Source organism: Pygocentrus nattereri, chromosome 20 (assembly GCF_015220715.1).
Source record: "Pygocentrus nattereri isolate fPygNat1 chromosome 20, fPygNat1.pri, whole genome shotgun sequence".
In the NCBI taxonomy this organism is placed as follows: domain Eukaryota; kingdom Metazoa; phylum Chordata; class Actinopteri; order Characiformes; family Serrasalmidae; genus Pygocentrus; species Pygocentrus nattereri.
The window spans coordinates 34,073,229-34,101,071 of record NC_051230.1 but is presented as its reverse complement, the minus strand read 5'-3'; the positions used below and the strand labels follow the sequence as shown (position 1 = coordinate 34,101,071).

Here is a 27,843-nt window from a genome sequence, read left to right as displayed (position 1 = left end):
TATTGTGGCATCGGCACAGAGCAAGACAGGGGAGGCCGTGAATCTGCTCTGACTGCGTGCTTTTGTTGAAACGCCAGCAGAAAAGCACTGAACTCAGAGGCTTTCACCCTGAGGTGACCAACCCAACCCAACACAAAACACCTCCCATGAGCCTATATGTCAGCGCAAGCCAGTAACAGGATGCTACATAGCCCCCCTTCAAAGGTTGACTGTCCAGATGACCCACCAGCTTGAGCCAGCCCCGGCCAGCACAAACAACACGGGGCATTCACTCCTCAGTGGCAGGCTCTTTCACCGCCCACCGAGCCATCAATGATGGCGCGATTGCAACTTCTGCGTGCCGTTTCACAGCCGTTTGATGTGCCTCTCAGCACGTCTGGTCACAGTAGAGATATCGGTAGTCCCATGATTTGAACGTGATGAGCCGTCCACCATCTGCGAGGCACTTGACCCACAGGCCGCGGCCACCGCTGAACCTCTCTGACAGCATCCGCTTATTAAAACGGAAGTAACACCTGCCACGTCTTTGACCTAGCAAACAACATTGAGTCCTTTTTCCAGCAGGTGGGCCTCCCAGTAGCCTCTACGGCAGTGCGAGCCAGTAGGTAGCGGGAGGCTGCAATATATATTCATAAATTTATAGGTTTATGTAATATGTTCTGTCAGTGTGTGAAAGGTGGAGTTTTTGGCGACTTACGCAGAAGCTTGAATGTCAACACTGTAAAAGCAGATTGTTCATTGCTTTCTGCACCCACTCTGTGCCTTTATTACAGCTTCCATTCCTTTCAGGAGACTCAAAGAATCTGCAGACACACCTCCAAAGTTCAGTCTTAGAAGCTAGTCAGTGATTTTCTGAAGTAATCAAACACATTCAGTGATGGTGAGGTCTGGACTCTGGGGTGGTCAGTCCCTTGTTCTGAGAACACCAGCCTTTGTTTGCTAAGTACATCTTGATCTTCTCCACAGTTTGCTTGGGGTCATCATCTTACTGTGGAATGTATCACACACTCCAGATGTTGTTATTCATCCTCATACACTGATCAGCCACCAACGCTTCACTGATCGTTGCAGACGTGGAAAGAGTCTTTCCTTGCTTCTGTGGTATCCATACTGTATTATGCTACTTTCAAAGACCTCAGTTTGATTTAGCATTAGATACAGAGCTGCCGCCCCTTTTTTCCTTTCCTAACAACTAACCGAAACCTGGTTAGATGGCTGTGTTCACAATCAGTGACTTCCATATTTCCTTATTATGTTGGTAGTTTGGTAGTTAATCTGATGTGTAAGGCCTTCAGTCCAGCTTCTGAAGTCCTAACCAATGGGACAGCTTGCTCGGCTGTATCTATCTAGATACCACAGAGAGAACAATTCTGATTGGTCAGTTTTTTTGTTAGGCATTTCAAGTCTACAACTCTTTTGTCTATAGATGAAATGTTGAGAAGGCCATAAGCTTCAGCTCAGTATATCAGCACAGTAACAACCAATGGGTACCATGAAAGTAAAGCTAGCACTGATCTGATATCAGGTACTCCGTAATCCGTATCCAGAACAAATTCGAATGTGTTACAAGTTTAGGCTGTGACAGCTCATAATTGCTTGTGGTCCAACATAAGGTAAAGTGAAGTAAAGCTGACCACAGTCACTTATACCTGTTAACACAAGATTATTTACATAGTTAGGTATGTAACTTTAAAACATCTACCTGAACACACATCTGCACTGTTGTTTATTTATGTATGTATGTATGTACCGCGACCCTATCTGGATTAAGTGGTTAACGATGATGAACGAACGAATGAATGTATGTATGTATTAATTTATTTCAGTTTAACTGAATAAAATGTGCTGTTTTTTGTGGATGTCAGGTTCTTGGCTCTGTGTTTCTTACTTTGGTGCAGGAGGGTGTTTTTTCGATCAGTTTAAGTTCAGTATTTGAGCTGAAGTATTTCAATAAAAATAGGTCATTTTAAAGCTTAATAGTTTTTAAAAGAAATATATTTTCTGTGCTCATACTGAAGCCATCATGCCAGGTTAGAAAAAGTGATAAAATACAACCCCATTTCCAAAAAAGGCTGGTAAAGCTGTTTAATGCTAAAAAATACCTGGTGGTTGACTGACAACAGGTCAATAACAAAGAGCGTCTCAGAGAGGCGGAGTCTTTCAGAAGTAAAGGTGAGGAGGGGTCACCACTCTGTGACAGACTGCAAGATCAAATAGAGCAACAATTCAAGAAGAACGTTTCTCAACGTAAAACAGCAAAGAGCTTCTGCTTTTCATCGTCTACGGTGCAGAATATCATTAAAGACTCAGAGAATCTGGAGAAATCTCTGTCTGTGAGGGACGAGGCTGAACACCAGTATCTGCTGGCCGTGATCTTTGGGCCCTCAGGCAGCACTGCATTAAAAACAGACATGATTCTGTAGTGGAAATCACTGCATGGGCTCAGAAACACTTCTGAAAACCACTGTCTGTGAACACAGTTCATCACTGCATCCACAAACGCTGTTAAACTCTAAAACACAAAGAAGAACCCAAATATAAACAGGATCCAGAAACACTGCCACCTTCTCTGGGCCTGAGCTCATTTAAAATGGACTGAGGGGAAGTGGAAAAGCGTCCGGCGGTCCGACAAACCAACATTAGAAATTCTTTTTGGAAATCATGGACACTGTGTCCTCCGGGCTGAAGACCACAAGCTTGATATCAGTGCAGATTTCTAAAGCCAGTATTCATGATGGTTTAGGGGGCATTAGTGCACATGGCGTGGGTGACGTGCTCATCTGTGAAGGCGCCATAAATGCTGAATGATATTTACATGTTTTATCAACATCTGCTGCCGTCCAGACGACGTCTTTTTCAGGGAAGGCCTTGATTATTTCAGCAAGACGATGTCAAACCACATTCTGCATGTATTACAGCAGCACTGCTCCATATTAAAATAGTAGTGGCGCTAAACTGACCTGCCTGCAGTCCAGACGTGTCACCACTGAAAACATTCGCCGCATTATGAAATGAAAAATGCAATAAAGGAGACTCCGAACTGTTGATCAGCTGAAATCCTGTATCAAACAAGACCAGGAAACATCACTTTCAGAGCTACAGCAGTTTACAGGGTGCTGATAGGTGATGAAACACAGCAGTAAACAGGCCCCCGTCCCAGCTTTTCTGGAACATGTTGTTGGCATCAAATTGAAAACGGGCACATACTTCTCAAAAAAGTATAAAATTTCAGTTTCAACATTTATTATGTTGTCTTTGTAGTATTTCCCTTTAAAAATATGGTTTACATGATTTGCATATCATTGCGTCCTATCTCCATTTCCATTCTGCATCCCAACTTTTTTGAAAATGGGTTGTAAATAAATAACCCTGACGACATAATTTAAGACACATTTATTTTCATTTGGCTGGAAGTGATTTTGAACTGGTGCACCTCAAAGGCGATTTGCCATAAAACCCTGCTGTAATTTACGTCACAGCCAGCAGGCAGCAGCACGCAAGTCCAAACAAAAACACGAAACAGGCCTGTACAGCTGATTTAGAGTCATTCCGTCTGAATTTATTTTAAAAAACTTCGCACATTTTGACTCATTTCATCATCAGTCGGCAATCAGTGCATTTGAAAATACAAATTAGAGGAGAAGAAAAGTCTTTTTTTGGGGATTTAAACCAAAATGTGCCACTATTACACAAATAGTTCAGTAAATATTCAAATTTACACAATTTACCATGAGATCAGCTGGGAAGCGAGTGATGGACACACACGATGAAAATAAAAAAAGTCTTAAAAAGTACTTAAATGTCAAGTTTTACCAGCTTTCCTAAAACATTAAACCATGCCTTCACATTAGCACGATATAATGCTCGCGAGTGTTAATAGCCTTCCTAAAGCATGGCACTGTGCCTTAGCGTCAGCTAACGTTAGCTTTAATGCTAACATCAAGTGTTTTAATAGCCGTCTCACGGCATTAACCCGTGCCTTCATTAGCATAATTTAACACGAAGATCAAACGTTTTAACAGCTTTTCTAAAATGTGCTTCTGTACTTTTACACAGCAGCTAATGTTGCTAACACGAACTCCGAGCTTATACCAGTTAGCGTCACTCCGCTGCTCTGAGTATCTTAACAAATCAGGCTTCAAAACTGATGCTGTTGTTTTCAGCGTGACGTCCTTCTGTCCATTTTAATAGATGACTGTGTCACGGCGTCAGAAACCTGGCCAGACGTGTCGTTCAGCAGGAGCTGGGCCGGCGGGCTGGGGAGAGTTCGAGCCGATAAAGAAGGACTTTCCAGCAGAGTTTCCACTTCCTCCAGCGCTACCGGCGCTGGCCGTGCTGCGCCGCTGCTGCTGTCGATCGTGGGGGTGGACTGCGCGTGTGTGTGCGCTCCTGTGTGTGTCCTGTGTTTGTGTGGTCACCTGTGTCCTTTTGTGGTCAGTATGCAAAGAGCCAAAGAAAGATGCAAAGATCGAGCTGCGATAATGTTACCACCACGTTCGTAAACAAATACGGACGCACGGTGCCGCCTGCGCTGAATCACGCTTACTGTCAGCCTCTGCCGAGTCGCAGGCCGCCCGCCTCTCCATCAGCGGCCTGCTGCCAATTTGCATAAAGAGTTAGAAAATAAGAAAAACGCCGCTGGTTCCCGCAAGCAGGTTCAAATCTTTGGTGCGCTCTTTCTGAAACATTCAGAGCTGAAGTTCTTCAAGTTTCGGGTTAGATGTACATTCTGTTTGCTGCAGAGAAGATGAAGGGTCCTCCAGTCATGAAGCGTTTGCGTTTGCTACGAGGCTAATGCAGCTAGCAAGTAATGGAAGCTAATAGCTGCTAGGTTTAAGGCCTCTGAGGGAGTTTACCGCCTCTGAGGGAGTTTACTGCCTCTAAAGGAGTTTACCGCCTCTGAAGTTTACCGCCTCTGAGGGAGTTTACTTTCTGTCAGGTCGCTTTCAGGGGCGGTAAACTCCTTCAGAGGCGGTAACTGAAGGAGTTTACCGCCCCTGAAAGCGACCTCGCAAAAAGTCTGACACCCGAGACATCATTTCACAATAGTTTTGAGAAGTTTGGACCTAAGACACAAATTTTATAAACCCATTCATGGTGGAGGGAGACATGCAGGGCGCTGTGCGGCAAAATAGTCCCCAAAGAAAACTCATTATTCCAGATTTTCCACTGTTTTCCATCATCAGCATTCCATATAAGCTCAGAAAACTCGCGTAGGTTCTCTGGTGGTTCTGGATAGTAAATAAAATGTCTATATCTGTGTTGTAGTCATGGCGACGCCTGGTTCCCATCACCACCACTGTAAAGACATCTGAACCTCGGTGGGACCTAAGGACTTTCTAAAGGGGGCAGTCGTGGGCTGGAGGTTAGGGAACCGGCCCTGTGACCTGAAGGTTGCTGGTTCGATCCCCAGAGCCGACAGTCCATGACTGAGGTGTCCCTGAGCAAGACACCTAACCCTCAACTGCTCGCTGGCTGCTCACTGCCCCCTAGTGTGTGTATGTGGCGATTCACTTCACGGACGGGTTAATTGCGGAGTTGTTATTTCCCCGTTATTAATTGATTCCCCTGTATTAATTTATTAATTGAACCGTGTCTCTGTTTACACCTCACACTGAATTATGCAGAAATTTTGAAAAATGTGAGGAAATTTTGTTCAAGAAATCTCTAACAGACTTGATGATGTGGTTTCTAGCGTTGCCCATTTTTACAGACAGCAGTGTGTCTTACAGGGTTTATGATGACTTAAATGTGCAGTTAGCACAATGCTAACCTATCGCCTATAGGCTCCCATGACTTGTTAGCTACATTAGCTGCACTAGGGCAAACCTAAAGAGGGAAACTTCACACGCCAAACATGTCTTGGCTGGTCGACTAAGCTTGGGGTAAGGGTGGTGGTACGTCGGATTTTCTCCGAACTATCGCTTTAAAAAGACTCCATCCCGTGTGATTATCCAGAACGTTGTTTGATGACTGAGTCTTCAGGGTCCAGTATGAGTCTCTGCTCACCGCGCAGGAATGAGTGGGACTGATGTTTCTCAGCAGCTTCCTTCAGACAGTGTATGGACATTACATGTGTTAGTATGTGTGAGTGTAAAACCCCTGTATTGCCCCCCCCAGTCTGGCCTGGGGGGTAGTTTTACAGCTGTGAGCTACAGATCCCACCTAGCTTTAGCTTCCGTGTAGCAACAGTAGCATTGAAGCTCTTTAACCACCTCGTAATTCAGAATTCGTGATTTTTCCTCCAAATGCTGTTTAGGAGTTGAAATATGACCAATGCCACACGCTAACTAGCGCTGCCATGGCCTGAACTATCAACAGAAGACTGACGTCATCACAGCAGCCCACCCGGACCAGCAGGCTCAGTCCAGTGTAGCAGTTTGCAGGCTTTGGCAGTTGTAGGCCGCAGTTTGAGTTGCTGGTGTTGGTGAATAACAGTGTTTAAGTTAGCAGACTTACTTTCATGCAACATCCCCATTATCATTGTAAACTAGTCCCTTTGTCAAAGAGATGAAGCCAGCGCCCAATTTGGTTGCTGCTGAAAGAGAAACCACCAATCAAATGGCTTTCCTGGAAACGTGAGGACGGCTAAAAATAAAAGACAGGATAAATATACTGGAACGCCGAAGTCAGTGAGCCGCGACGTGGCTTTGTTACCGCCGGCTGTAACTGTGACACCTAAACTGGTTTTATGTGATTATTGTCCATAATTTAACCTCCAGGTCTGTTTTTGTTGCACCACACTCTGTTATTGGGCTACGATTCACCACTTCAGGCTTATTTAACGTTAAATGATATGGTAAAGGTGAAGCTTCCAGCTTCCAGCTGCGTGGAGATACATCTCGGTGTCTCCTATCAGCAGGGCTGCCCAAAGTGTGAGGGTGTCCAGAAAATTAGCCCCACCTCACTCACCCAGTATATACAGGGTATACGATGTTACAACTTAGGAAATTCTTATTTTCCTTTCAAATGAGTTTTTAAAGTATTTTAGAAACAAAATATCGTCTCCTGTTAGAAAATGTATTTTTGAAACCTGCCCTCTTTATTTTCATGCTGTTCTGTCTTTTTTTGTCCCACTCAGGACAAAAGGTTTGGGCACCCCTGCCTTATGGTCACTGTGTGTGTGTGTGTGTGTGTGTGTCCTGAGTCAGTTTTCTCCACCTGCTCAACACTTTCCATGTGACAAAATCTCTAGGCAGTGATTTAGCTCCGTCTATTAGCATTAGCACTTAGTCAATGGGTTTATTTTGGAGTGGTGGGGGGGTTATAATTGGGTTATCTCCTTCAGGGTGGGGGTAGTGGTGCTAGTGGGCGATCACCCTCAGGGTGGGGGTAGTAAGTGATCAATCTCAGGGTGGGGGTAGTGGTGTTAGTGGGCGATCACCCTCAGGGTGGGGGTGTTGGGGGTCAGAAGCAGGCGATCAGCCTCAGGGTGGGGGTGTTGGGGGTCAGAAGCAGGCGATCAGCCTCAGGGTGGGGGTGTTGGGGGTCAGAAGCAGGCGATCAGCCTCAGGGTGGGGGTGTTGGGGGTCAGAAGCAGGCGATCAGCCTCAGGATGGGGGTAGTGGGGGTCAGAAGCAGGCGATCAGCCTCAGGGTCGGGGTAGTAGGGTTAGTGGGTGGTCACCCTCAGGGTGAACGGAGGTCAGAAGCGGGCGATCTCCTTCAGGATGGGCGCGGATCCACGGGAGAGGTTCAGCTGGTGAAGTCCTGTATTAAAACTGGCACAGAGGAGACTACTGGAGTCACATGGCGCCAAAGACACCAACGGACCAGAACCATCCAGAGAGACAGTACACAAACAGGCTAGAGAGAGAGAGAGAGAGTGAAAGAGAGAGAGACAGAGACAGAGAGAGAGACAGAGAGAGAGAGAGTCAGAGAGAGAGAGTGAGAGAGAGAGAGAGAGCGAGAAAGAGAGGGCGAGAGAGGGAGAGAGAGAGAGAGAGAGAGAGACAGAGAGAGAGAGAGAGAGAAAGAGAGGGCGAGAGAGAGAGAGAGAGAGAGAGAGAGAGAGAGAGAGACAGAGAGAGAGAGAGAGAGAGAGAGAGACAGAGAGAGAGAGAGAGAGAGAGAGAGACAGAGAGAGAGAGAGAGAGAGAGACAGAGAGAGAGAGAGAGAGAGAGAGAGACAGAGAGAGAGAGAGAGAGAGAGAGAGAGAGAGAGAGAGAGAGAGAGAGAGAGAGAGTGAGAGAGAGAGAGAGAGAGAGAGAGACAGACAGAGTGAGAGAGAGACAGAGAGAGAGAGAGAGAGAGACAGAGAGAGAGAGAGAGACAGAGAGAGAGACAGAGTGAGAGAGAGAGAGAGAGAGAGACAGAGAGAGAGACAGAGTGAGAGAGAGAGACAGTGAGAGACAGTGAGAGAGAGAGAGAGAGACAGTGAGAGAGAGAGAGAGAGAGAGAGAGAGAGAGAGAGAGATGGAGATTAACTGAACTTAATTGAAATGATTCGAATTGAACTGAACTGATTTAAACTCCATGGATGTGAAATGACCTGAATTGAAGTGATTTGACTTAAATTGAACTCATTATGATTTGAACTGGAATTTGACTTGAATTAAATTGAGTTGATTTGAATGTAACTGACTTGACCTGAACTGAGTTAAATGGAATCAAACTGAATTGAAACGATTTGACTTGAACTGAATTGAATCGAACTGAACTGCACTTTGCAGTTGAGTTGAACTGAATAATCAGATTTAAATCCAGTGACAATGAGCCAAACTGAATCGCTTTGATCTGAACTGAACTTACTTCACTTGAACTGAACTAAATTCACCAGACCTGATATCAGAACAACACACGTCTGCGCAATACTGTTCTACTGAATGTAAACTGTGTGTGTGTGTGTGTGTGTGTGTGTGTGTGTGTGTTACCTGCCGTGTTCTGGTCCCAGATTTTGATGGAACTGTCGAACGATGCTGAAGCGACGAGTGCAGGCGAGCCGATGCTGGGCGGCAGGAAGACACAGCAGGCCGTGGTCTGGAGGTGTCCTCTGTATTCCACCACCTTACAGCCCGGCTGCCTCAGGTCCCACAGCTTCATACACAGGCATATAGACAGACAGACAGACAGAAAAACACACAGACAGACAGACGTTCTGTACACATTAAAACACACAGTAATCAGTAATTACACAAAACCTTAATGTACAGCCACCATATAGCTTTCCATACCATTCTACAGTGACTATGAACTAACAAGTTCACAAGCTTTTGATTTCAGGTTAAGTAAAAACAGAGTGATGAGCCACAGCCCACCTGCATTACCCAGCCAATACGTTTAAATAAACAATGAGACTGACCGTGGCCTCGCAGCCCTGACCCTGGAAGCCGTTGCTGCTGGACAGTAGATGGTTGCAGTTGGGGCTGATATCACAGTGAGTCTGGATGTACTGCTTAGCAGGAAATGTGTTCATTACCTGCCAGCTACGGCTGTCCCACACTCTGAAAACACACATATACACACACACACATACATACATACATATATAAGGGCAGTCTTTATGACATCTTTGGTGACAAAACCAGCAGTAATGCTCAACTGAGCTTGTGAGTTTTACATGTCTTGCTTTAGGGATGTCTTGTCTTGTGATGTTCTTGTAATATTGCAGTGTCATGCACAGGAGTTAACCAGCACAGTGTGTGCAGGAGCTGAGGTCACCTGTCTGTTACTCAGCTGAGTTAATAAATCAAATACAGCCTAGAACTCCAGACACTCCGCAGAAACAGCAGACCCAAACTGAGAAATCCTGCAAATTAACGAATAAGCAATATAAAATAATAACAATTCCTTAATAATTAGCCCATATATCTATTTATAACAATATCTAACAGCGAAATAACAAAAAATTAAAAACCCTACAGAAACAGCAGAGCCTTTAGAGAGTCAGACAGACACAGCTGTGGAAAATGCTCTTAATAAAGGAGAATATACAACAATAAATCTTAAAGGCAAGTGTGATATGTGGCAGTCATTTTCAGTCGTGACTAATGCAGATGGAACCAGCTATACAGAATAGCGGGCGGGAACGGGACTAAATGTTCAGGTTGTGGGCGGAAGCAGGACAAATGGTGGGGATTTTCTATGAAATCCTGTGAGAGCGGGACTGAAAAATTGGTACTGTGCAGACCTTTAGTCTAGAGCCACAAGAGGAAGCATGTCATTAATCTGTTGCAGGAACCAAAGCTGGTCTGAGAGGACGACGGTTCATTCTGTGTCTTATTTGTTTCGAAGACTTTTGTGTTCATATTTCAACCAAACTGCACCAGAGTTTACATGGCAGCGTTCTCAGCGTTCTAACAAACCGCACTAACCGCTCTGCTGTAACATCTCACCTGATGGTTTTGTCCTCTGAGGTCTGGACTATTGATGTTCCTCCTGGAACCCAACACACATGAGTTACCTGAGACAGACAGAGACAGGTCAGATGTGTGATACAGATGTATGCAAAAGTGATGGAACCCCTGGTCAAGTTCCATGTTTTGCTGATTATCTATGCAGCTAACATTAAAGTTCACACACCCCTTACAAAGACCACACTTAAAACAAAACACTTCAAACCAGACGATTTCGTGAAGGATCGAAAGCTGAGACTTTTGAAGCAGCATCAAAACCAGACTGGAATTTGTGGACACTCGGCAGGAACAGAAAACCAGAGCCGAGCCAGTGCTGCTTTAGCAGCTGGAAAGCGGCTGGAAAGCTTGCCTGACCACTTTACAGAATGTTAGTTGAAATATTCAGAGTTCAATTCATTTTTTATCCATAAACTGCTTTCATAGACTGTAGGTTCCCTGTCATACTGCAGCTGCACACTCATCTTTTAGCAGCTCTGTTTCACCTGCTGTGTAGAGCAGAAGTGCACGATTTGGGATGCAGCCCACAGATTTAGTTAAACAAGGGATCACCATCAAATGCGAGGTGAAGGCTTGTGGGTAATGTAGTTTGTAATGTATCTTTCCCTCACCAGGTTGCGTGAGATGGTGTTCTTCTGTAAACACTTTCCGGTCTCGATGTCCCACAGGCACATGGAGTTATCACGAGAGCCGGTGCACAGCTTCGTCCCGTCTGGAGCACATACAAAACATAGCATTCAGCGTTATTAAAGGACAAATAACAGAAAAACACAATGTCCTGTTCACTCCCAGTCCATACAGTCCACATATGGCAAATCAACTGCACAAACAGCCCATTTTGATGTCATCATGGTTGTGATGTCAACAGCCTTTTTTGCCTATAACAGTTCAGCCCCACCTATTTATGTTGAAGTGAAGAGGAAGGAAAATGTAGAATCTGAATTGTTTAACGATATTAAACAGTTTCGGTGTCAGCAAAGTCTGCGTGTTTGGCTGACCCGGGCTGACGGCGACTCCGTTGATGACGAGCTCATGTCCACAGAACGTCTGGACGGGGTCCGACCCGCCTGCGAAGTCCCACATCAGCACGGTCTTATCCCGAGACGCACTGAAGATCCACGTACTGCCCGTGAAGCACGTCAGCTGGACACATAAACACAGTTGTACATAATTGTGTGTAATTAAAATGAAGAAGTTTGTTCAACTTCTTGCTGGATGATGGAGCCAAAAATCTTACCATGATGTGACTCTTGACCTGTACCACTGCTCATTCATTATCTAATTATCCAATCAGCCAATCGGGCGGCAGCAGTGCACAGAATCATTCAGACTCACGTAATGTTCACATCCAACATGAGAATGGGGAATAAGGTGATTTTGACCTTGGCATGATTGTTGAGTATTCCTATAACTTCTGATATCATGAGATTTTCACAGGCAGTTACTCAGAACGGTGCTAAAAAAGCATCCAGTGAGCTGCAGCTCTGCAGATGGAAACGCCTTGTTGATGAGGGAGGTCAGTGGAGAATGGCCAGACTGGTTCAAGCTGAGAGGAAGGCTACTGTAATCTGTCCAACTGTATTGAAGAGAAAAGCATCTCCGAAGGCACAGCACATCAAACCTCAAGGTGGATGGGCTACAACAGCAGAAGACCACAGACATAGACCAAGACATAATTTGTCAGCGAACTGGAGAGTGAGCAAGATTTTCGAGCCACTGAAGAAATGCTTTCTACAGCAGAATAATATCACTACTTACAAATTACGAGTATGCAGTGCTAGCTAGGGCTGGGCGATGTGGAAAATGGATATTTGGTATGACGATATTTAGTTTCTTTTAGTTGATTAATTTGGAATAGACAAAATAGAGCCTGTACTGCCACATCTACAACGACATGTAGTTAGTCAGTGATGCTTAGGTACTGACGATATCCATGAAATGCCCAGGAAAGCACATAAAGCTTCATCATACTGACCCCTTAACAACAGCTTACTCTGCTAACTGTCCTGCTGGTGTTGTGAGTGAATGGCCAGACTTCTTCTCTCTCGCTGTGTAGAATCATGCTGTGTATTGATACTCATATGTATGATAATAACAGCTCAAAACATGTGACATGTTAAGGAGACTGTTAACAGACATTAGTAGAGGTTCTTACTCCTGCGAGTTACCTTGGTGATCTCCTTGTGGTGGCCATGAAAAGATCTGCAGGGCTTCCCAGCTCTCCAGTCATAAACCATGACGGCCTGGGTTCGAGCATGCACACGTCATAACCCAGACACAGCTTTATACACACTTTATAAACAATATATAGCTTCATAAACACTTCATAAACCAGATATAGTTTTATACTAACTTGATAAACAATACACATACCTTTATACACAGTTTATAAGCAATATATAGCTTAATTTACACTTCATAGCCCAGATATATCTTTATACTAACTTTATAAACAATATGTATTTCAATATACACTTGATAACTAAGATATGCTTTATACACACTTTATAAGCACTCTGTACTCTTTCCCACTCACCTGGTCAATCCCACCTGACACACAGAGGTCAGAGTTCAGACAGGTAACACAGTTAATAGCGCCGGAGTGGGCGGGTTCATACTGCACCACCTGAGGCACAGGGACAGGCTCCGCCCCCTCCTTGGCCCTGCACAGGTAGCAATCAATTAAGTCATTTATAAAGCAATGTTTACACAAACGACTGTAATGCAGTGTTTTGCACGAGTTATAAGAGCATAAAAGACATGAAATAAATCCGAAACCCGATGAACGACATCACAGGTGAGAATAATAATACAGAAATAAACGAGCGTGAACATGATCCGCAGAGCAACACGGTCAAGGTACAAAATAAAAGCCCTGCTGAAAAGATTCTTTTATATGGAATGTTTTATTTTAATGAACAGAGGTCTGAAACGAGTGAGCGGTGTACAGCGTGTGCAGCAGTGTCTCACCTGTAGAGGTCAGAGCGGCGGCGGAACTTGCTCTGGAGTTTGCCCATGCCTGCGGTCACTCACACCAGAGCCGGCCAGGTGAGCGGACGCGTTCTCACCAAACCATCTCAAACAGCCCCGCGCACTCCTCTCACCCGCAACCCTTAACACATATAAACACGCGTGTTCTTCACTTTTAATGAGGGATAAACAGGGTTTCTACAGAAAACCATTAAAAACATGTGCATGCGCAGAAGTGTGTGAAGTCTCAGAACTTCATGAACTCGTTAGGCCTTAACTGACCCATTAGGTCATTAGGAGCCCACCAGCTGTGTCCAAAATAGCCCCCAGTCACTGTACCCTACGTTCACAAGTCTGGATCACTACATAGAGCCTTCACTATTATAGAGAACAGGATTCCTGATGGTGGTAAACAATTTCAGACCCTACACATTACTTACGAAACAACGCAGTGCATTGTGGGTCAGCAACATGCGGCTCTTCTACCACCCTGTTGTGGCTCCAGAGCAGAATTACTGCTGATTCACCTTTTAACCCTGAAGGGTGGTGAGCAGACTGCTGATCACCATAGCAACGCAGACAATCTCGTAATCTCGCCTAGCTGGTAGCCAACGCTTCATCTGCAACGGGAAACTGAAGCACTGAAAAGTTGCGAGGCTGAAGAATGAGTTGCGAGGCTGAAGTCGCTTCTCATTCTAATGTGTCCAGTCCACCTTAAATGATGTAGCGGTTACACGCAGGCACCATTTAAGGTGGAACGAGAACATTAAAACGAGAAGCTGGCGAATGAGAAGCCAAACGATGAGAGGCATTTTAAGGAAACTGTTCTACTTTAGAGGAAAAGGTTCCTGCTGGAGATGTGAGAAAAGCGGCTATAGCTGAGCCGAAGCTCAAAGCAGAGCGGAGTCGGTCTGCGTTGGTCCTGAGCAGGAGAGCGTGTGGACTCTTGGTGCCAGATCTCTCCTGTGTGTTACTGTCTGGACGTCGCGTCTTCCCGCTGTAGCGACGGAGCTCAGAGCTTTTACTGAACGGTGACTCTGAACAGGGAAGTGGATAACACCCTCATTTCTAACCACCTCCAACAACCGATCGGCTTGACGTTAATTCTGTTTTATTTCACCCAGTGGTCTTCCTACAGTTCTTCCTACTGATTTTCATCTTAGCTCTTTTTTAATTTACTTTTAATCTGTATTTATGAATTTTTCATTTTTTTAAGGGCTTTAAATTCCCGTTTAACGTGCTTGACTACGCTGTAAGTCAACGTACCTCTGAGTTAATATAAAGGTTGAATAATGATTGATTGATTGATTGATTGATTGACTGATTGGCTGCTGTACGGAACTCTGGACTCTGATCTGCTCAGATATTCAGTATGTAGCTGAAACATTCAGACACCGTTTCCACAGTTTAACCAGATGAAGCACTTTATAATCCTCGCAACTGGACAGCCAACAGACCAGGAGCGTCACTAACAGCACACTGGAGTGAGTTCTGTCCCTCTTTAAAGGGCAGCTCCACTGATTTTTCTACCTTTCTGCATAATTAAGCAGCTAATATGTAAACAGAGTCGTTCTGAGTGGTTTGGTGTGAAACGCTCAGTTCTAGATAAACTGACCGAGTCAGAACTCTTCACAGTGGTGGTGATGGGAACCAGACGTCTCCCTCTAAAAGCTCCTCACAGTGGTGGTGATGGGAACCAGACGTCCCCCTCTAAAAGCTCCTCACAGAAAGTTCCTACATGAACTGCTTCTGAATTCACTGCCTGATGACTGAGACGCTGTTTTATGAGAGTTTAGAGAACTTCAACTCCATTCATGGTGGAGGGAGACATGCAGGGCGCTGTGCGGCAAAATAGTCCCCAAAGAAAACTCATTATTCCAGATTTTCCACTGTTTTCCATCATCAGCATTCCATATAAGCTCAGAAGACTCGTGTAGGTTCTCTGGTGGTTCTGGATGGTAAATAAAGTGTTTATATCTGTGTTGTCGTCATGGCGACGCCTGGTTCCCATCAGCACCACTGTAGACTAGACGATTTAGAGTTCATGGTTCTGTATAGAACCATTCCCTTTACTTAAGAACCCACGAAGAGCCATCTTTGTTTAGTGTGTGCAATCAACCATTTCACACCAAACCACTCAGAATGACTCAATTTACATCTCAAACACTGAATGTGGTAGAGATTTTGAAACATGGGTGGAGTTGCCCTTTAGCCTCTGTGCTCTACTTTAGCTGCAGGGCGGAAAGGCCCTGAATCCTATTAGCTGCATTAGCGTCTCATCGCATTAGAGCGTCCGAGCCCAGCGCTCCAGCTCCAACTTTCCCGTTCCACCTTAAATGATGCAACACATTCTTGTTCAACTTTCCCATTCCACCTTAAATGGCGCAGCATTTACATTCTTGTAGGATCTTTCCCATTCCACCTTAAATGGTGCAGCACTTACTCTTGTTCAACCTTTCCCATTCCACCTTAAATGGTGCAGCACTTACTCTTGTTCAACCTTTCCCATTCCACCTTAAATGGTGCAGCACTTACTCTTGTTCAACCTTTCCCATTCCACCTTAAATGGTGCAGCACTTACTCTTGTTCAACTTTCCCGTTCCACCTTAAATGGTGCAGCACTTACATTCTTGTTCAACTTTCCCGTTCCACCTTAAATGGTGCAGCACTTACATTCTTGTTCAACTTTCCCGTCCCACCTTAAATGGTGCAGCACTTACATTCTTGTTCAACTTTCCCATTCCACCTTAAATGGTGCAGCTCTTACTCTTGTTCAACTTTCCCGTTCCACCTTAAATGGTGCAGCTGTTAGATTCAGGCGCCTTCTTATTCGATTTTTCCCATTCCGCCTTAAATGGTGCACCATTTAAGGTGGAACGGGGAGATTTCAACAAGAAGCTGGCGAACGGGCAGCCTTACCGGAGCACTGCAGTGAGGGTCGCTCCGCTCGCGCTCCTCGACTCTTCGACCCTCTCCGCGCGCGAAAACGGTTAAAACATCAAAGATTCGGAACTCATCGCGCGCTCGGGCCCGGTTCCGCCGTCTCCCTGGCGACGCTTTCTTTCTACGGTAACCGGGCAGGTCGAGATCACGTGATCTCCTCCTTAGCGACGCTTACGACGTGTTGCCAAGCGAGCTCGAGGTCACGTGCTTGCTCGGCGCGTTTAAGGAGCTGACTCGTTAATGACTCGTTCGTTTGAATCGGTTCCTTTTTTAAAGAATCGAGTCGATTCACAAGTGCCGTTTTTGTGTTAAAGTTCGACAGCGTGGATTTCTAATTCAGTCACGGTTAAAGGGCACATCCACCCTGCAGTCACGGTTAAAGGGCACATCCACCCTGCAGTCACGGTTAAAGGGCACATCCACCAATTAAACAAATCTCCATAACTCAGTGTGTGAGGTGTAAACAGAGATTCAGAGCGGGTTTGGTGTGAAATGGTTCAGATGTGTTTACAGTGGTGGTGATGGGAACCAGACGTCGCCGTGACTACAGCACAGATATAGACACTTTAATGACCGTCCAGAACCACCAGAGAACCTACACGAGTCTTCTGAGTTTATATGGAATGTTGATGATGGAAGATAGTGGAAAATCTGTGGCGTTCCCCTTGTAATGTAACACAATTACAAGATTTGAAATTCGCATATTTAACCTCACTTTTCTGTCTGAGCTCTGCACAGCTCGAGTCCGGCTCCGTAAGGGATCTTCTAGAAGCTACAGGCACTTTGGGACGAATTCTTGAGATCAGGCTGTTTGAAATGTGGAGTTTAAAGAAGGCCAGAGTAGCCAAAGCTGCTGCTAGAGTATAAAAAAAACAGTTTTTCAGTTTTTGACATAATTCGAAATTGTCTGTTGTCCTTTACGTTGCGTGTAAGTTTCATGATGAACGGGCCAAAATACCCAGCACTAAACAACATGGAAAACATTCTGGTTCCACTGACTCACATTAAAAGGGTTTTTTTTTTCTTTCTCCTGTTAAGTTTTCATTTCGGCGGTAGGAGTTTTCTTCCAACATTTATTAGCTTCTTTATCAATATTGGGGTGTGTTTTACGATGTTGGGGCAGTCGTGGGCTGGAGGTCAGAGAACTGGCCCTGTGACCGGAAGGTCGCTGGTTCGATCCCCAGAGCCAACAGTCCATGACTGAGGTGTCCTTGAGCAAGACACCTAACCCCCAACTGCTCCCCGGGTGCTGTGGATAGGGCTGCCCACCGCTCCGGGCAAGTGTGCTCACTGCCCCCTAGTGTGTGTGTATTCACTAGTGTGTATGTGGTGTTTCACTTCATGGATGGGTTAAATGCGGAGGTGGAATTTCCCCGTTTGTGGGATTAATAAGTATCTCTTAATTAATACGTTTCTTTATTGGTATTCCTCATGGCTGCGCGACACATTAGCACAGTGCATGTTGGGTATTGTAGTTAACACTGACAGACGAAAAAAGCCAAAAAGGACACAAAATAGTGAAGCTGCGTGACAGAATATTACACAATAACCCCGATTTCAGCCCAGTTTCACTACACCTGGAAATACGCCACACTACGCGAGCGCAGACCTTGGCTCGGGCCTTCTCCCCTCAGCGCCAGTAAAGCCGATTAAACTCCAGCCTGACGGAAAACGAAGAAAAACCATGTTAAACCGTTAAATGGGAGAGATTCTACCGCCGGGCCAAAGACAGCGTGATCTTCAGCCGCCGAACGCGTCGGCTGCGTTCTCCGAGATTCTGTTTCACGGCATAAAACCACACCAAAAGCACTTTTATCAGCAAAACGCTTTAATGAAGAGATTAAAATGACACACAGTACGTTCGGCACTCTGGATATACCTCATTCACAAACGAGCCGCGAGCCGCAGCGCCGCGCTGCATTAGCCGCCGCCGGGATCGACGTAGCGAGGTAAACGGAATGTTTCTGGACTGATTCGTGAAGCTGAACAGCGGATTTCAGGTATAAGGCACGTACACATGGATGGTGGACTGAAAATGTGGAAAAGCACAAAAAAACCCCGAAAACAAAAATGCAGCACTTTGCCAAAGCTAGCTGGCTAGCTGAGCGAGCTAGCAGTAGCGCTGGGGACCGGTGGCGTTTTCCTCTCGCTGGGGTCTGAAGTACCTCAGCAGGCTGTTGTCAGGGGAGCCTTTGGCCGCAGCTCTGCGGCCTCGGGCCGCCGTGTGTTTGGGCGAGGGCTTGGCTGCCCGTCTGGACGATGTTTTTAGCGCAGGTTTGCGCTGCTTCCACTCTGCTAGCAGCTCTGTCTGCATGTCTGAGGGAAGCTGGGAGAAGACCAGCGGGTCTACGTTGGGAGGAACGTCAGGGCGGCTGGTTTGGGCAAGTGGGCGACTCTCAGCAGCTCTGCTGTCCGGCGACCTTTGACCTTCCATTCCGAGGTCATCGTTTGGGGCATCCCCTGCGCTGAGATCATCATTGTGGACCACCCAGCTGCTCTGATTCAGGGCTAGCTGGGCGTGTTGTGGTGTTTCTTGCTGATTTATGTGAAACTGTATCGGCTCCCCAGGCTGTTCAGCAGGACCCGAGGGCCGCCTTTCCATAGAACCTTCCGGAACAGAGGCTCCAGCCTGGAAGCTCGCCATGAGCTCCATCTGGATGTGTTCTGGAAGAGCCTGAAAGACGTCTGGGTCAACGTGAGGAGGCAGTCTAGAACACTTCTCCTCCGGGATGCTAGCCATCCCGGAATCTCTCGCGTCCAATCCTGAGTGTTTTGGAGCTGGTCGCTTGGGAAATGTGGAGGATTTGGCCCCGACTGGCTGTGGCAGTGAATTCTGGCTCAATAATGATGACGATGATGATGATGAAGTCGAGAGGGGCGTGTGCATGAATTCTTTACTGTTCTGAGTGTCGTCAGGCTGAGTGAAGCCGGACGAATCCTCACACAAACTGACATCTGCCTCGGTTTCCTGGGAGGAAAAAGAAAAACAGATGAGAATATTTATATTTACCACTGGTTAATGCTAATTTCTGCTAGCACCTCTATGGGGTGTGTGTGTCTCACCTGTCCCCAGGATATGTGTGTGTGTGTGTGTGTCTCACCTGTCCCCGTGTGTGTGTGAGTGTGTGTGTCTCACCTGTCCCCGTGTGTGTGTGTGTGTGTGTGTGTCTCACCTGTCCCCGTGTGTGTGTGTGTGTATGTCTCACCTGTCCCCGTGTGTGTGTGAGTGTGTGTCTCACCTGTCCCCGTGTGTGTGTGTGTGTGTGTCTCACCTGTCCCCGTGTGTGTGTGAGTGTGTGTCTCACCTGTCCCCGTGTGTGTGTCTCACCTGTCCCCGTGTGTGTGTGAGTGTGTCTCACCTGTCCCCGTGTGTGTGTGAGTGTGTATGTCTCACCTGTCCCCGTGTGTGTGTGAGTGTGTGTGTCTCACCTGTCCCCGTGTGTGCGTGTGTCTCACCTGTCCCCGTGTGTGTGTCTCACCTGTCCCCGTGTGTGCGTGTGTCTCACCTGTCCCCGTGTGTGTGTCTCACCTGTCCCCGTGTGTGTGTGAGTGTGTCTCACCTGTCCCCGTGTGTGTGTGAGTGTGTGTGTCTCACCTGTCCCCGTGTGTGTGTGTCTCACCTGTCCCCGTGTGTGTGTGTGTGTGTGAGTGTGTGTGTCTCACCTGTCCCCGTGTGAGTGTGTGTGTGTCTCACCTGTCCCCGTGTGAGTGTGTGTGTGTCTCACCTGTCCCCGTGTGAGTGTGTGTGTGTGTCTCACCTGTCCCCGTGTGAGTGTGTGTGTGTCTCACCTGTCCCCGTGTGAGTGTGTGTGTGTCTCACCTGTCCCCGTGTGAGTGTGTGTGTGTGTCTCACCTGTCCCCGTGTGAGTGTGTGTGCTGCAGTAGCAGCGCTGTGGGTGAAGAAGGAGCTGATGGAGGTCCTGCTGGGCGTTTTGTTCTGCAGGTTACTGAAACAGACGTTCAGCAGCGTCAGGTGGAACGACCCGCTGACGTCCACCACTCTGTGGAACAGCTTCATCGCTATGGAAACCAGCTGGGGCACCGCCTCACTGCAGCCTGAATACACATACAGTAAAATAAACAGCCAGTGATCGTCAACGGTCCACAGACGTCATAACGGGCTTCACTGACCCGTCTGACTTTGTGTTTACCTGTTCTAATCCTGTGTGCGGTGTGTTTGGGTATCGGGCACTGTCGGCTCTCTCGGCTGAACCAGCGGCTCAGAGTGTCCGTAGTGGCCCGTCTGAGGGTCAGTCTTAGAGTCTGAGGCAGCCGGCCATCCTTACGCATCCTAAAAACACATAAAGCCGATCATTTTTGAAAAAAAGATACATAAATAATCCCCCTGCAGCATTTAGAGACCACCAGCTTGGTCCTGCTTAGCTAACATTCTGCCGTGATTGGTGGCCTTTGTTGAAGCCTGAACTGCCTAGTGACCGTTGCTAAGCTGTGATCAGCATTTAGGGGCGGAGTTTGGGCAAGGATCAACTGGCACTGGCCGCCAGTTTGCGGTGTCGTGAGCGATCGGCTAGACTTCTTCTCCCCCGTTTAGAGGGAAAAAGACACACAGCGCCACCTGGTGGAACAGAACGCCATCACTCTGTCAAAAACTCCTGAAGCGTGCATCATGCAGTCCAAGAAATGTGTGACCCGGATCATTAAGGTTATTATATGATCACCCAGACGGATTTTTAAGCCGTTCTAATGGCATCTCTGTGCATAGAGTCAGTACTGCTGTTCGTAGTGAAGCTCACCTCTCACACAGGCTGCTCAGCAGATCCTTCACTTTACTCTCCACTTCACTCACCGTGGAGATTTTCTTAAAGGAGTCCTCGTCGCTCAGGGACTGAAACAGCAAACAGCGCATTAAAAAGCTCCAAAAAACCCAAAACTCGCTCTGAAAACACCGTCTTTTAGTCCGAGACCACATTAACAGGTACTACAGCAGGTCTGCTACTTACTCGTTAACATGTTTCTACTGCATGTGAGGTGTCGTATGAGACACTAAGAGTGTTGCTTCATTACTTCATTATCTCCAAATATTAAAAATGCAATGGAATTAAAATATCATGTAACCACATATCTACAATAACAGCAAATAGAAATTCCCATAACACAGTCAGAGCACATATCAGTGTAAAAACACCCTAATTAACCCCAAATGTAGTCGGTCAGCTGAGACGCGTTTGGGTGTCTGAGGTTTGCGTCTTTACTGTTACGCTGGAGCGATGAGGTCGTGATGTAGACGGGGAGTTAGCACCATGCTAACTGATCGAGCATTACTTGCTCCAGGAAAAACTTCAGACACCAGACGTGTCCTGGCTGACCGACTGCATCTACAGGAGGAGGAGGAACCGAGCGCAGGTATCTCCAACAGCGTAAGAATCTCCACCACGTCCTCAGCATTACCTGCGGCGGTCCCGCAGGGGTCACTGGTGAAAGGTCTGTGCCGCAGGCGAGGCTCTGAAGGCGTTTGCCGTTTGCTTCTCCGAACACCCGGATCAGCTCTCTGAGAGGAAACATCTGCAGGTCTCTCACACTGAGCACACCCAGAGCCTTCAGCCTCGCCCCCGTCCTGTAGCCGATTCCTGCCCCAGATAACAGCTTTTAACACCTCGTTAATACCACAGTGATCGTTTACCGGCCACTTTATTAGAAACACCCACCTCATGCTTCCACTGGCCGGCCACTTTATTACAAACACCTACCTTGTATTTGTACTAAACGGCCACTTTATTAGAAACCCCTGACAGACCCGCTATGTAGGTGCTCAGTTACACACTGTAGTCCATCTCATGATGTAACTCAAATGACATCACTGTAATCTGACCCAACATCACCTGATCATCACTGGACCCGTTTGAACAGATTCACCCTTATGAGATACAGTACTGACATCCCCCTCCTGACCACTTCATCAGAGAGCCTCTCCTGTAGCTCTGCCTGGGGTCCAGCTAGAGACTGGAGACCATCTGCAGACGCTCAGTTTGTGTTCTCCGTCCTCCAGTCCCTCACCAGTGGTCAGTTCATTTTCTGACCACAGGGCGGCTCTTATCTGGATATTTTTGTGTAGTGGACCATTTTTATATTAACAGACACACTGCTGTGTCTGATACACTCGTACCAGCGCCACACACTACCACGTCAGTGTCACTGCTGAGCTGACAATGAACCACCACCCAAATAACATCCAGCCATGGCACAAGATGGGTGTTTCTAATAAAGTGGCCTGCAAGTGGGCACACAATGTAGGTGTTTCCAATAAAGTGGCCAGTAAGTGGAAGTCTAATAAAGTGGGCGGGAGTGTATAAGAAACATATTACAGTGTAATTATATAGTAATTACAAGATATTATTACACATTTTATAATGAGCTTACCAGGCACTTTGCAGGGTCCACTCAGGCTGTCCATCAGCGTCCCCCTGCTCTGGGGCAGCAGCGTGGTCTGCTGGTTTGGTTTGAAAGCTCCAGACACCAGCTTGGCCAGGAGTTTGCTGTTAGCGACGCCGGCACAGCTAGTCAACTCCAGCCTGCTCCGCAGCGCCTCCCGCAGTTCAGCCGCTATTACTGACCCCACAGCCAGCCTGGAGTGCTCCCGGACCCCCACGGCTGAGGCTGCAGAAAACACCATGAAGAGTTTATCACACAGCTGAAGACCGCGGTGCTGGTCACACGGAAGCCACGACATTATTTAGACTGACCGTGACAACTTTGGTCAGTACGATACGAACTGTGAGCGGCTCACCCTCGTGTCCGTAGATGTGTCCCACAAAGGAGAGATCGGAGATGTTCGTCTCTTTCATCCGCTTGTCCACCATCTCTGTAACGTCCATAAAGTTTTCGTCGAATCCCAGCCGCTCCACCAGGGGGCAGTACGACATCAGCAGCTCTGAACACAAACACAAGCAGGGTTACTGTAGTGCCAGCAGGGCATCTTAAGCCCTTCAGTAATGAGGTCAGTCTAGTCCAGCAGACACTGACCCAACCGCTTCATTAACCTGCTCAGCTCTGATCCTTCACCCTGCAGTGTTTTCACCACCGCCTCGTTTTAGATGCTCCTCAAGTTGCAGGTCCTCTGGGATTCCAGAGCAGGTTCCACTTAAAGGGCCCGTATCGTATAAAAACACATCGCGTTTACAGTAAGAGCTTGTGTGGTATGTAAACATGATGAAGTTTCAAATGAATTGTTTTTGTGATGTCACAACAGCCAACACATGTACATACAGTCAGCCTACAGCTGTTTATCCCCGCCCAATCACGCTGAAGTTATTAGGAGCGTTTGAATAAGAAACGCAATACAGGGCAGCCAATCAGAATCAGAGTTCATTTGCATATATCAGCCTGTTTAACTCTCAGACGTGAGGAAAGGCTGGAAAACGATCACGGAACAATGAGCCGTGACTTTATTTGGTCCAAAGTTGGGCTATGAACCTCACTAGCAGCATCACACGAGTGCCCCTCTAGATCATTTCGTCAAGCCAAGTTACTGAGATCCAGCTTCATTAATATTTAACGCATCACGGAATCTCAAATTCATCACAACTCAGTTTGATTATTTTGCTATCAAAGTTTGATCGGTGCACTTCCATCCACTGACGCACAGGTGAATGCTGTGGCTTTCTTGGCTCATATTCTAAACATCTGCATGATTTAGGACGTGCTTTATGTAAATTATATGCAAATGAGGTGTCTGTGGGCTGGTTTCACACACTGACGTTGGTTCTACATTTGAGCTCGGTTCCGTGTCGCACAAAGCAGCTCGTACGTCATCAGAAGCCGTCAATTTTGTCATATTAGGGTCGTCGTTTTAAGATCAAATCCATGTGTTTGAACATTCTATGAATGACGCCTGACGGGGAAAAAAAAGCCAGAAAATTTGGTCGTTAAATGCATTTTTACACCCCTCACAGGACATAAAACGCAGAGTGTACTGTACTGTAGTCTAGGACCGAGCAGGTGTTGACGCTGGAGCACCTGTGACTCTGTATGAGATTTCTCTGTAGTGCACGAGGTCCTCGCCCTTCACCAGCACCAGGTCAGGGCACTTCTCCAGAGCCTCCTTCACCCCCATCAGCTTATTCACTCCTCGCTCCCGCGCCACGTAGTTACACGTCACGACGATGTACTTCTGCTGAACTCCTGGAAGGAGAAACCAGTGAGGACACTAACAATGATCTACCGTTTTTTAAGTGTTGGGGCAAAGTAAGACGATTCTGTATGGCAACTGAACATCATAGCCAACAAAAATGACCCCCTTTACCCCGTAGTTCATCATATGAGACATGTTCAGTGCCTTAAGTTTGCTTATTTCGCTTTAGCACTGGCGCTATGAGGCTCATTCCTTAAAAACCTCTTTATGGTGATGCACGTTTGTTGGAACATTAACCGTCTTGGCTTCTTTCATTGATCCTACAGTAAAACACGAGTGAAAGTAGCCAGCGTTAAGCATTTTAACAGGCTGACAGTTCAGTACAGAATCATTTCTGTGCTATGCACCACAGAAATGAACGAATTTTGGTTCTGTTTGCAGCTGGGGCTACAGTTCTGTACCTGCTTATGCTAATAACAGCACAGCCATAAAGTAATAGCGTTTGTTTCGGCACATGCATTGAGGAAACTGCATCAGCAATTAAAATTCAAATGGACAATCATAAAGCAGTAGATATCAAGCTAGGTTTATTATTATTGCTTCAACTGTGATGTACATAGATGTTAAGCGTCTCTATCGTCATGTAGTTGGAAATGTGATTGAAATTTCTGACCAATAAGCAAACGCTCGTGTATAATTTGGTGTGAAACCAATCAAACCAGCTGAAAGAGATACAACGCCACAACACGTCTTTACTAGGGGACGTCCCGGTCACCTAGGGGTTTGGTGCGCAGGGCTGGGTTTCGGATCATCTCCACCTGAGCGTAGAAGCAGTCCAAATCAAAGTGAAGGATGACTCTCTGACCGTCCTCCTCAGCTCGGTCCACTCCACCTGAAACAGCGAGAGAACTGCCCATGATCAGACTCATAACAGATCACTGACTTTATTCTCCTGGACTTCCTCAGACGCTGGGCAGCATCTAACTCCGTCCCCTCCACGTATTCATGGACTTGCGTTGTTCTCAGAGTTCTCAAATGATGCTTTTCACCACATATTTGTGAGGAAAGGACTTTTCTTTAAACTCATCTCCATTTCTGTAACTCATACGTAGCTTTTTCACGTCATGCGGTTGTGTTGGTTCAGCTTCTGGACGGTTTTATTTCAGACCAAAAAGGATCCAAAAGGAGAAAAGAACCAACTTTAGTTCTTACGCTGACAGTTGTTGGGCGTCTGCAGTTAGAATAGTGTAGATTGTTTTAGGGTGTTTATATGAAAAATGCACACATGCTGAGGTGAAAGACTCCCGGGGCAGTCGTGGGCTGGAGGTTAGGGATCCAGCCTCGTGACCGGAAGGTCGCCAGTTCGATCCCCAGAGCCGACAGCACATGACTGAGGTGTCCTAGAGCAAGACGCCTAACCCTCAACTGCTCCCCGGGCGCTGTGGATAGGGCTGCCCACCGCTCTGGGCAAGTGTGCTCACTGCCCCCTAGTGTGTGTACTCACTAGTGTGTGTGTGGTGTGGGGTTAAATGTGGAGGTGTAATTTCCCTGCTGTGGGACTAATAAGGGTCTCTTAATCTTAATCCTGACTGGTGTGGTAGGTTAACATCACTGGGACACAAATGGCACCCAGTAGTGGACTAAACCCGAATAAGCCCATGATAAAGCAGTTATTTCTGCCTTTACTCCTGAGATACATCTTTAATAAAATATTAAAAACAGCGAGAAAAACTCAGCATAGACACGAAGTCAGGGTTCATACCGGAGTCCAGCGCGTCCCACTCGGCCTCTCCCTCCTCAACGGGGTCCATTACAGGATTTAAAGAGAAAAAATGTGTGACTTTAACACAAAAAACACAAAAAAACACACAAAACGAAGCTCAAAGTCTGACCAGCTACAGAGCCGCAGACTCTCTTTCACTCACTGTGGCCCGCCGCACTCGGCGCAGTACTGACACCTGCTGGCGAGGTGGTGAGTAGCACCAGAGAGCTCCCGCTCTGCAGTGTCTTCTGGGGTTCTCAGACGCTAGAGGGCGCTCCCGAGCAAGTCCAAAATGAATGGGTTTCTATGGAGCATTTGAGCAAAATCATAGTTTCTAAACGTTTAAACATTTTTAATGTAAAGGAATGCGATCATTTCCAGAACAATGAATATATTAAAACATTTTAACACCGCGGTTACATTTTTACGAGCTTTTAAACTCGAGTTACAGGAGTTTAAACCTGCGCCTCGTGTAGGTTCATGACGCCAGAGAGCGCTGACAGCCAATGAGCTGCTCCACTCGCCCGTCAATCATCCCGCTCCAGCAGTAAAGCCCCGCCCCCTGCTGGCCGAAACCCGTTTACTGTAGAATGGAGGAAACACAGCGGTGAGGTTTCCGTGGTTTAGTGGAACTCGTCCGTCTGCTGTGTGAGATCAGAGGAAAGTTCTGGTTCTGAGATTAGAGGCGATTTAACTGCTCGGTTTTAGCCGCTGATCTCCATTCACTCCCATTCACCGAGGACTCGCTCGCGGGCGCCCTCTGCTGGTCAGCAGGCCTGGATGCGATAACGGGGGGAACAGGAAGCGGCCAGACTCCTCATAAACCAGCTCTGCTGGAACCTCAGCAGGAGGAAATATACTAAATCACATTTCTTTCTTAATTCACAACGAGTATACAAATACTTCAGTAAAACTGAACGAACTGTAGTTAAAAATACTCATAAAATTAAATTAGTATTAAAATGTTTAAAAATCTAGTTTCATGGATATGAAACTTTGCTTTTAATTCGCACATATATGGTCAGATTAAGTTTTAAACTTCTCTCACTGAGACACTAAATGTGCCTTCAAACGGTGATGAAATGCGTTTTGCGGTTTCGAAATATTTTAGTGTTTTTAATTTGGTTTATATTTTAGCAGAGACTTTTATTTTGTTTACCGGCGGCCATATGAGTAATCCGTTAGTTAGCATGTTCGTGGTGTGCTAGCCCGAACTCTTATTTTGTATGTCGGTCGTCTTTCTTCGCGGTGTAGACGGTAAACCGGGCTCTGCTGGTGGGATTACAGACCGCCGCGACAGCGGGCGCCGTTACCGAGCTAAACCGGCTCTTACCGTCAGCTCCGGACCCAGCGGATCTTCCCGGATCTCCCTACCGGACTCTGCGCGCTCTGTGTCGCCATGGCGCTCCGCAGGGCCGCCGGGGTGGTGTTCGGTCTGGCCGGCGGGTCGGCAGTTCTGGTCTGGGCTGAATGGAGAGGGTCTTTGAGGGAGGACGGCGGGGGAAGCTGGCGGACTAAAGCCCCCATCACAGCCGCTCTGAGCGCGCTGCACGCCGCACAGCCGCCCGCGGGCCTCTCGGGACACAGTTACGGCTCCGCCTGGGACACCAACTGGGACAAGTAACCACGATCTACTACAGCCTTATACCGCACACACACACACACACACACACACACACACACACACACACACACACACACACACACACACACACAGAGCTGTATAC

At 46.8% G+C, this 27,843-nt stretch overlaps 3 protein-coding genes across 8 annotated transcripts in view; 1 reads left to right on the top strand and 2 right to left on the bottom strand.

Annotated features, from left to right (window-relative positions):
• Positions 1–7,021: 7,021 nt before the first annotated feature.
• On the bottom strand, positions 7,022–16,424 carry wdr31 (WD repeat domain 31). Its single transcript, XM_017725207.2, has 10 exons — positions 16,242–16,424; positions 13,323–13,464; positions 12,889–13,015; positions 12,521–12,595; positions 11,351–11,495; positions 10,964–11,064; positions 10,335–10,402; positions 9,302–9,443; positions 8,874–9,036; positions 7,022–7,805 (listed from the first exon to the last, which is right to left on the bottom strand). The coding sequence occupies exons 2-10, from the start codon at positions 13,367–13,369 to the stop codon at positions 7,645–7,647; spliced, it is 1,029 nt and encodes a 342-aa protein (XP_017580696.1). The 5' UTR covers positions 13,370–13,464; positions 16,242–16,424; the 3' UTR covers positions 7,022–7,644.
• Positions 16,425–18,075: 1,651 nt separating this feature from the next.
• Positions 18,076–27,584, bottom strand: poli (polymerase (DNA directed) iota). Of its 5 annotated transcripts, none has more exons than XM_037531669.1 (12): positions 27,450–27,547; positions 26,280–26,420; positions 26,117–26,150; positions 25,130–25,246; positions 24,240–24,404; positions 23,011–23,154; positions 22,644–22,880; positions 21,675–21,853; positions 21,020–21,111; positions 20,417–20,556; positions 20,119–20,321; positions 18,076–19,233 (listed from the first exon to the last, which is right to left on the bottom strand). In XM_037531669.1, exons 4-12 carry the CDS (start codon positions 25,164–25,166, stop codon positions 18,376–18,378), a joined length of 2,055 nt encoding a protein of 684 aa, XP_037387566.1. In that variant the 5' UTR covers positions 25,167–25,246; positions 26,117–26,150; positions 26,280–26,420; positions 27,450–27,547; the 3' UTR covers positions 18,076–18,375. The 5 variants fall into 5 exon arrangements, with proteins under 5 accessions (XP_037387566.1, XP_017580685.2, XP_017580686.2 ...); XM_017725196.2 differs by lacking the exon at positions 27,450–27,547 and adding an exon at positions 26,578–26,699; XM_017725197.2 differs by lacking the exons at positions 24,240–24,404; positions 27,450–27,547 and adding an exon at positions 26,578–26,699.
• The window catches only part of pgam5 (PGAM family member 5, serine/threonine protein phosphatase, mitochondrial), a 10,391-nt gene continuing 10,029 nt past the window's right edge, over positions 27,482–27,843 (top strand). For both annotated transcript variants that reach the window (XM_017725200.2, XM_017725199.2), the window contains exon 1: positions 27,482–27,736. In XM_017725200.2, the coding sequence (XP_017580689.1) occupies positions 27,516–27,736 (221 nt within the window). In that variant the 5' untranslated portion in view covers positions 27,482–27,515. The remainder of the gene's footprint in view (positions 27,737–27,843) is intronic.

What these genes read in the sequence shown, in the direction of transcription:
- poli (XM_017725196.2), bottom strand. Translation starts at nt 26,598, where the DNA reads ATGAACCTACACGAGGCGCAG. An exon ending in GCCGAGTGCGGCGGGCCACA is followed by an intron (nt 26,151 to 26,279) that starts GTGAGTGAAAGA and finishes GACCCCGTTGAG; the next exon opens with GAGGGAGAGGCCGAGTGGGA. An exon ending in CCTGCGCACCAAACCCCTAG is followed by an intron (nt 24,405 to 25,129) that starts GTGACCGGGACG and finishes TTCTCCTTCCAG; the next exon opens with GAGTTCAGCAGAAGTACATC.
- wdr31 (XM_017725207.2), bottom strand. Translation starts at nt 13,369, where the DNA reads ATGGGCAAACTCCAGAGCAAGTTCCGCCGCCGCTCTGACCTCTACAG. An exon ending in ACCACAAGGAGATCACCAAG is followed by an intron (nt 11,496 to 12,520) that starts GTAACTCGCAGG and finishes TTATGTGTCCAG; the next exon opens with CTGACGTGCTTCACGGGCAG. An exon ending in CGGAGTCGCCGTCAGCCCGG is followed by an intron (nt 11,065 to 11,350) that starts GTCAGCCAAACA and finishes TATGTGCTCCAG; the next exon opens with ACGGGACGAAGCTGTGCACC.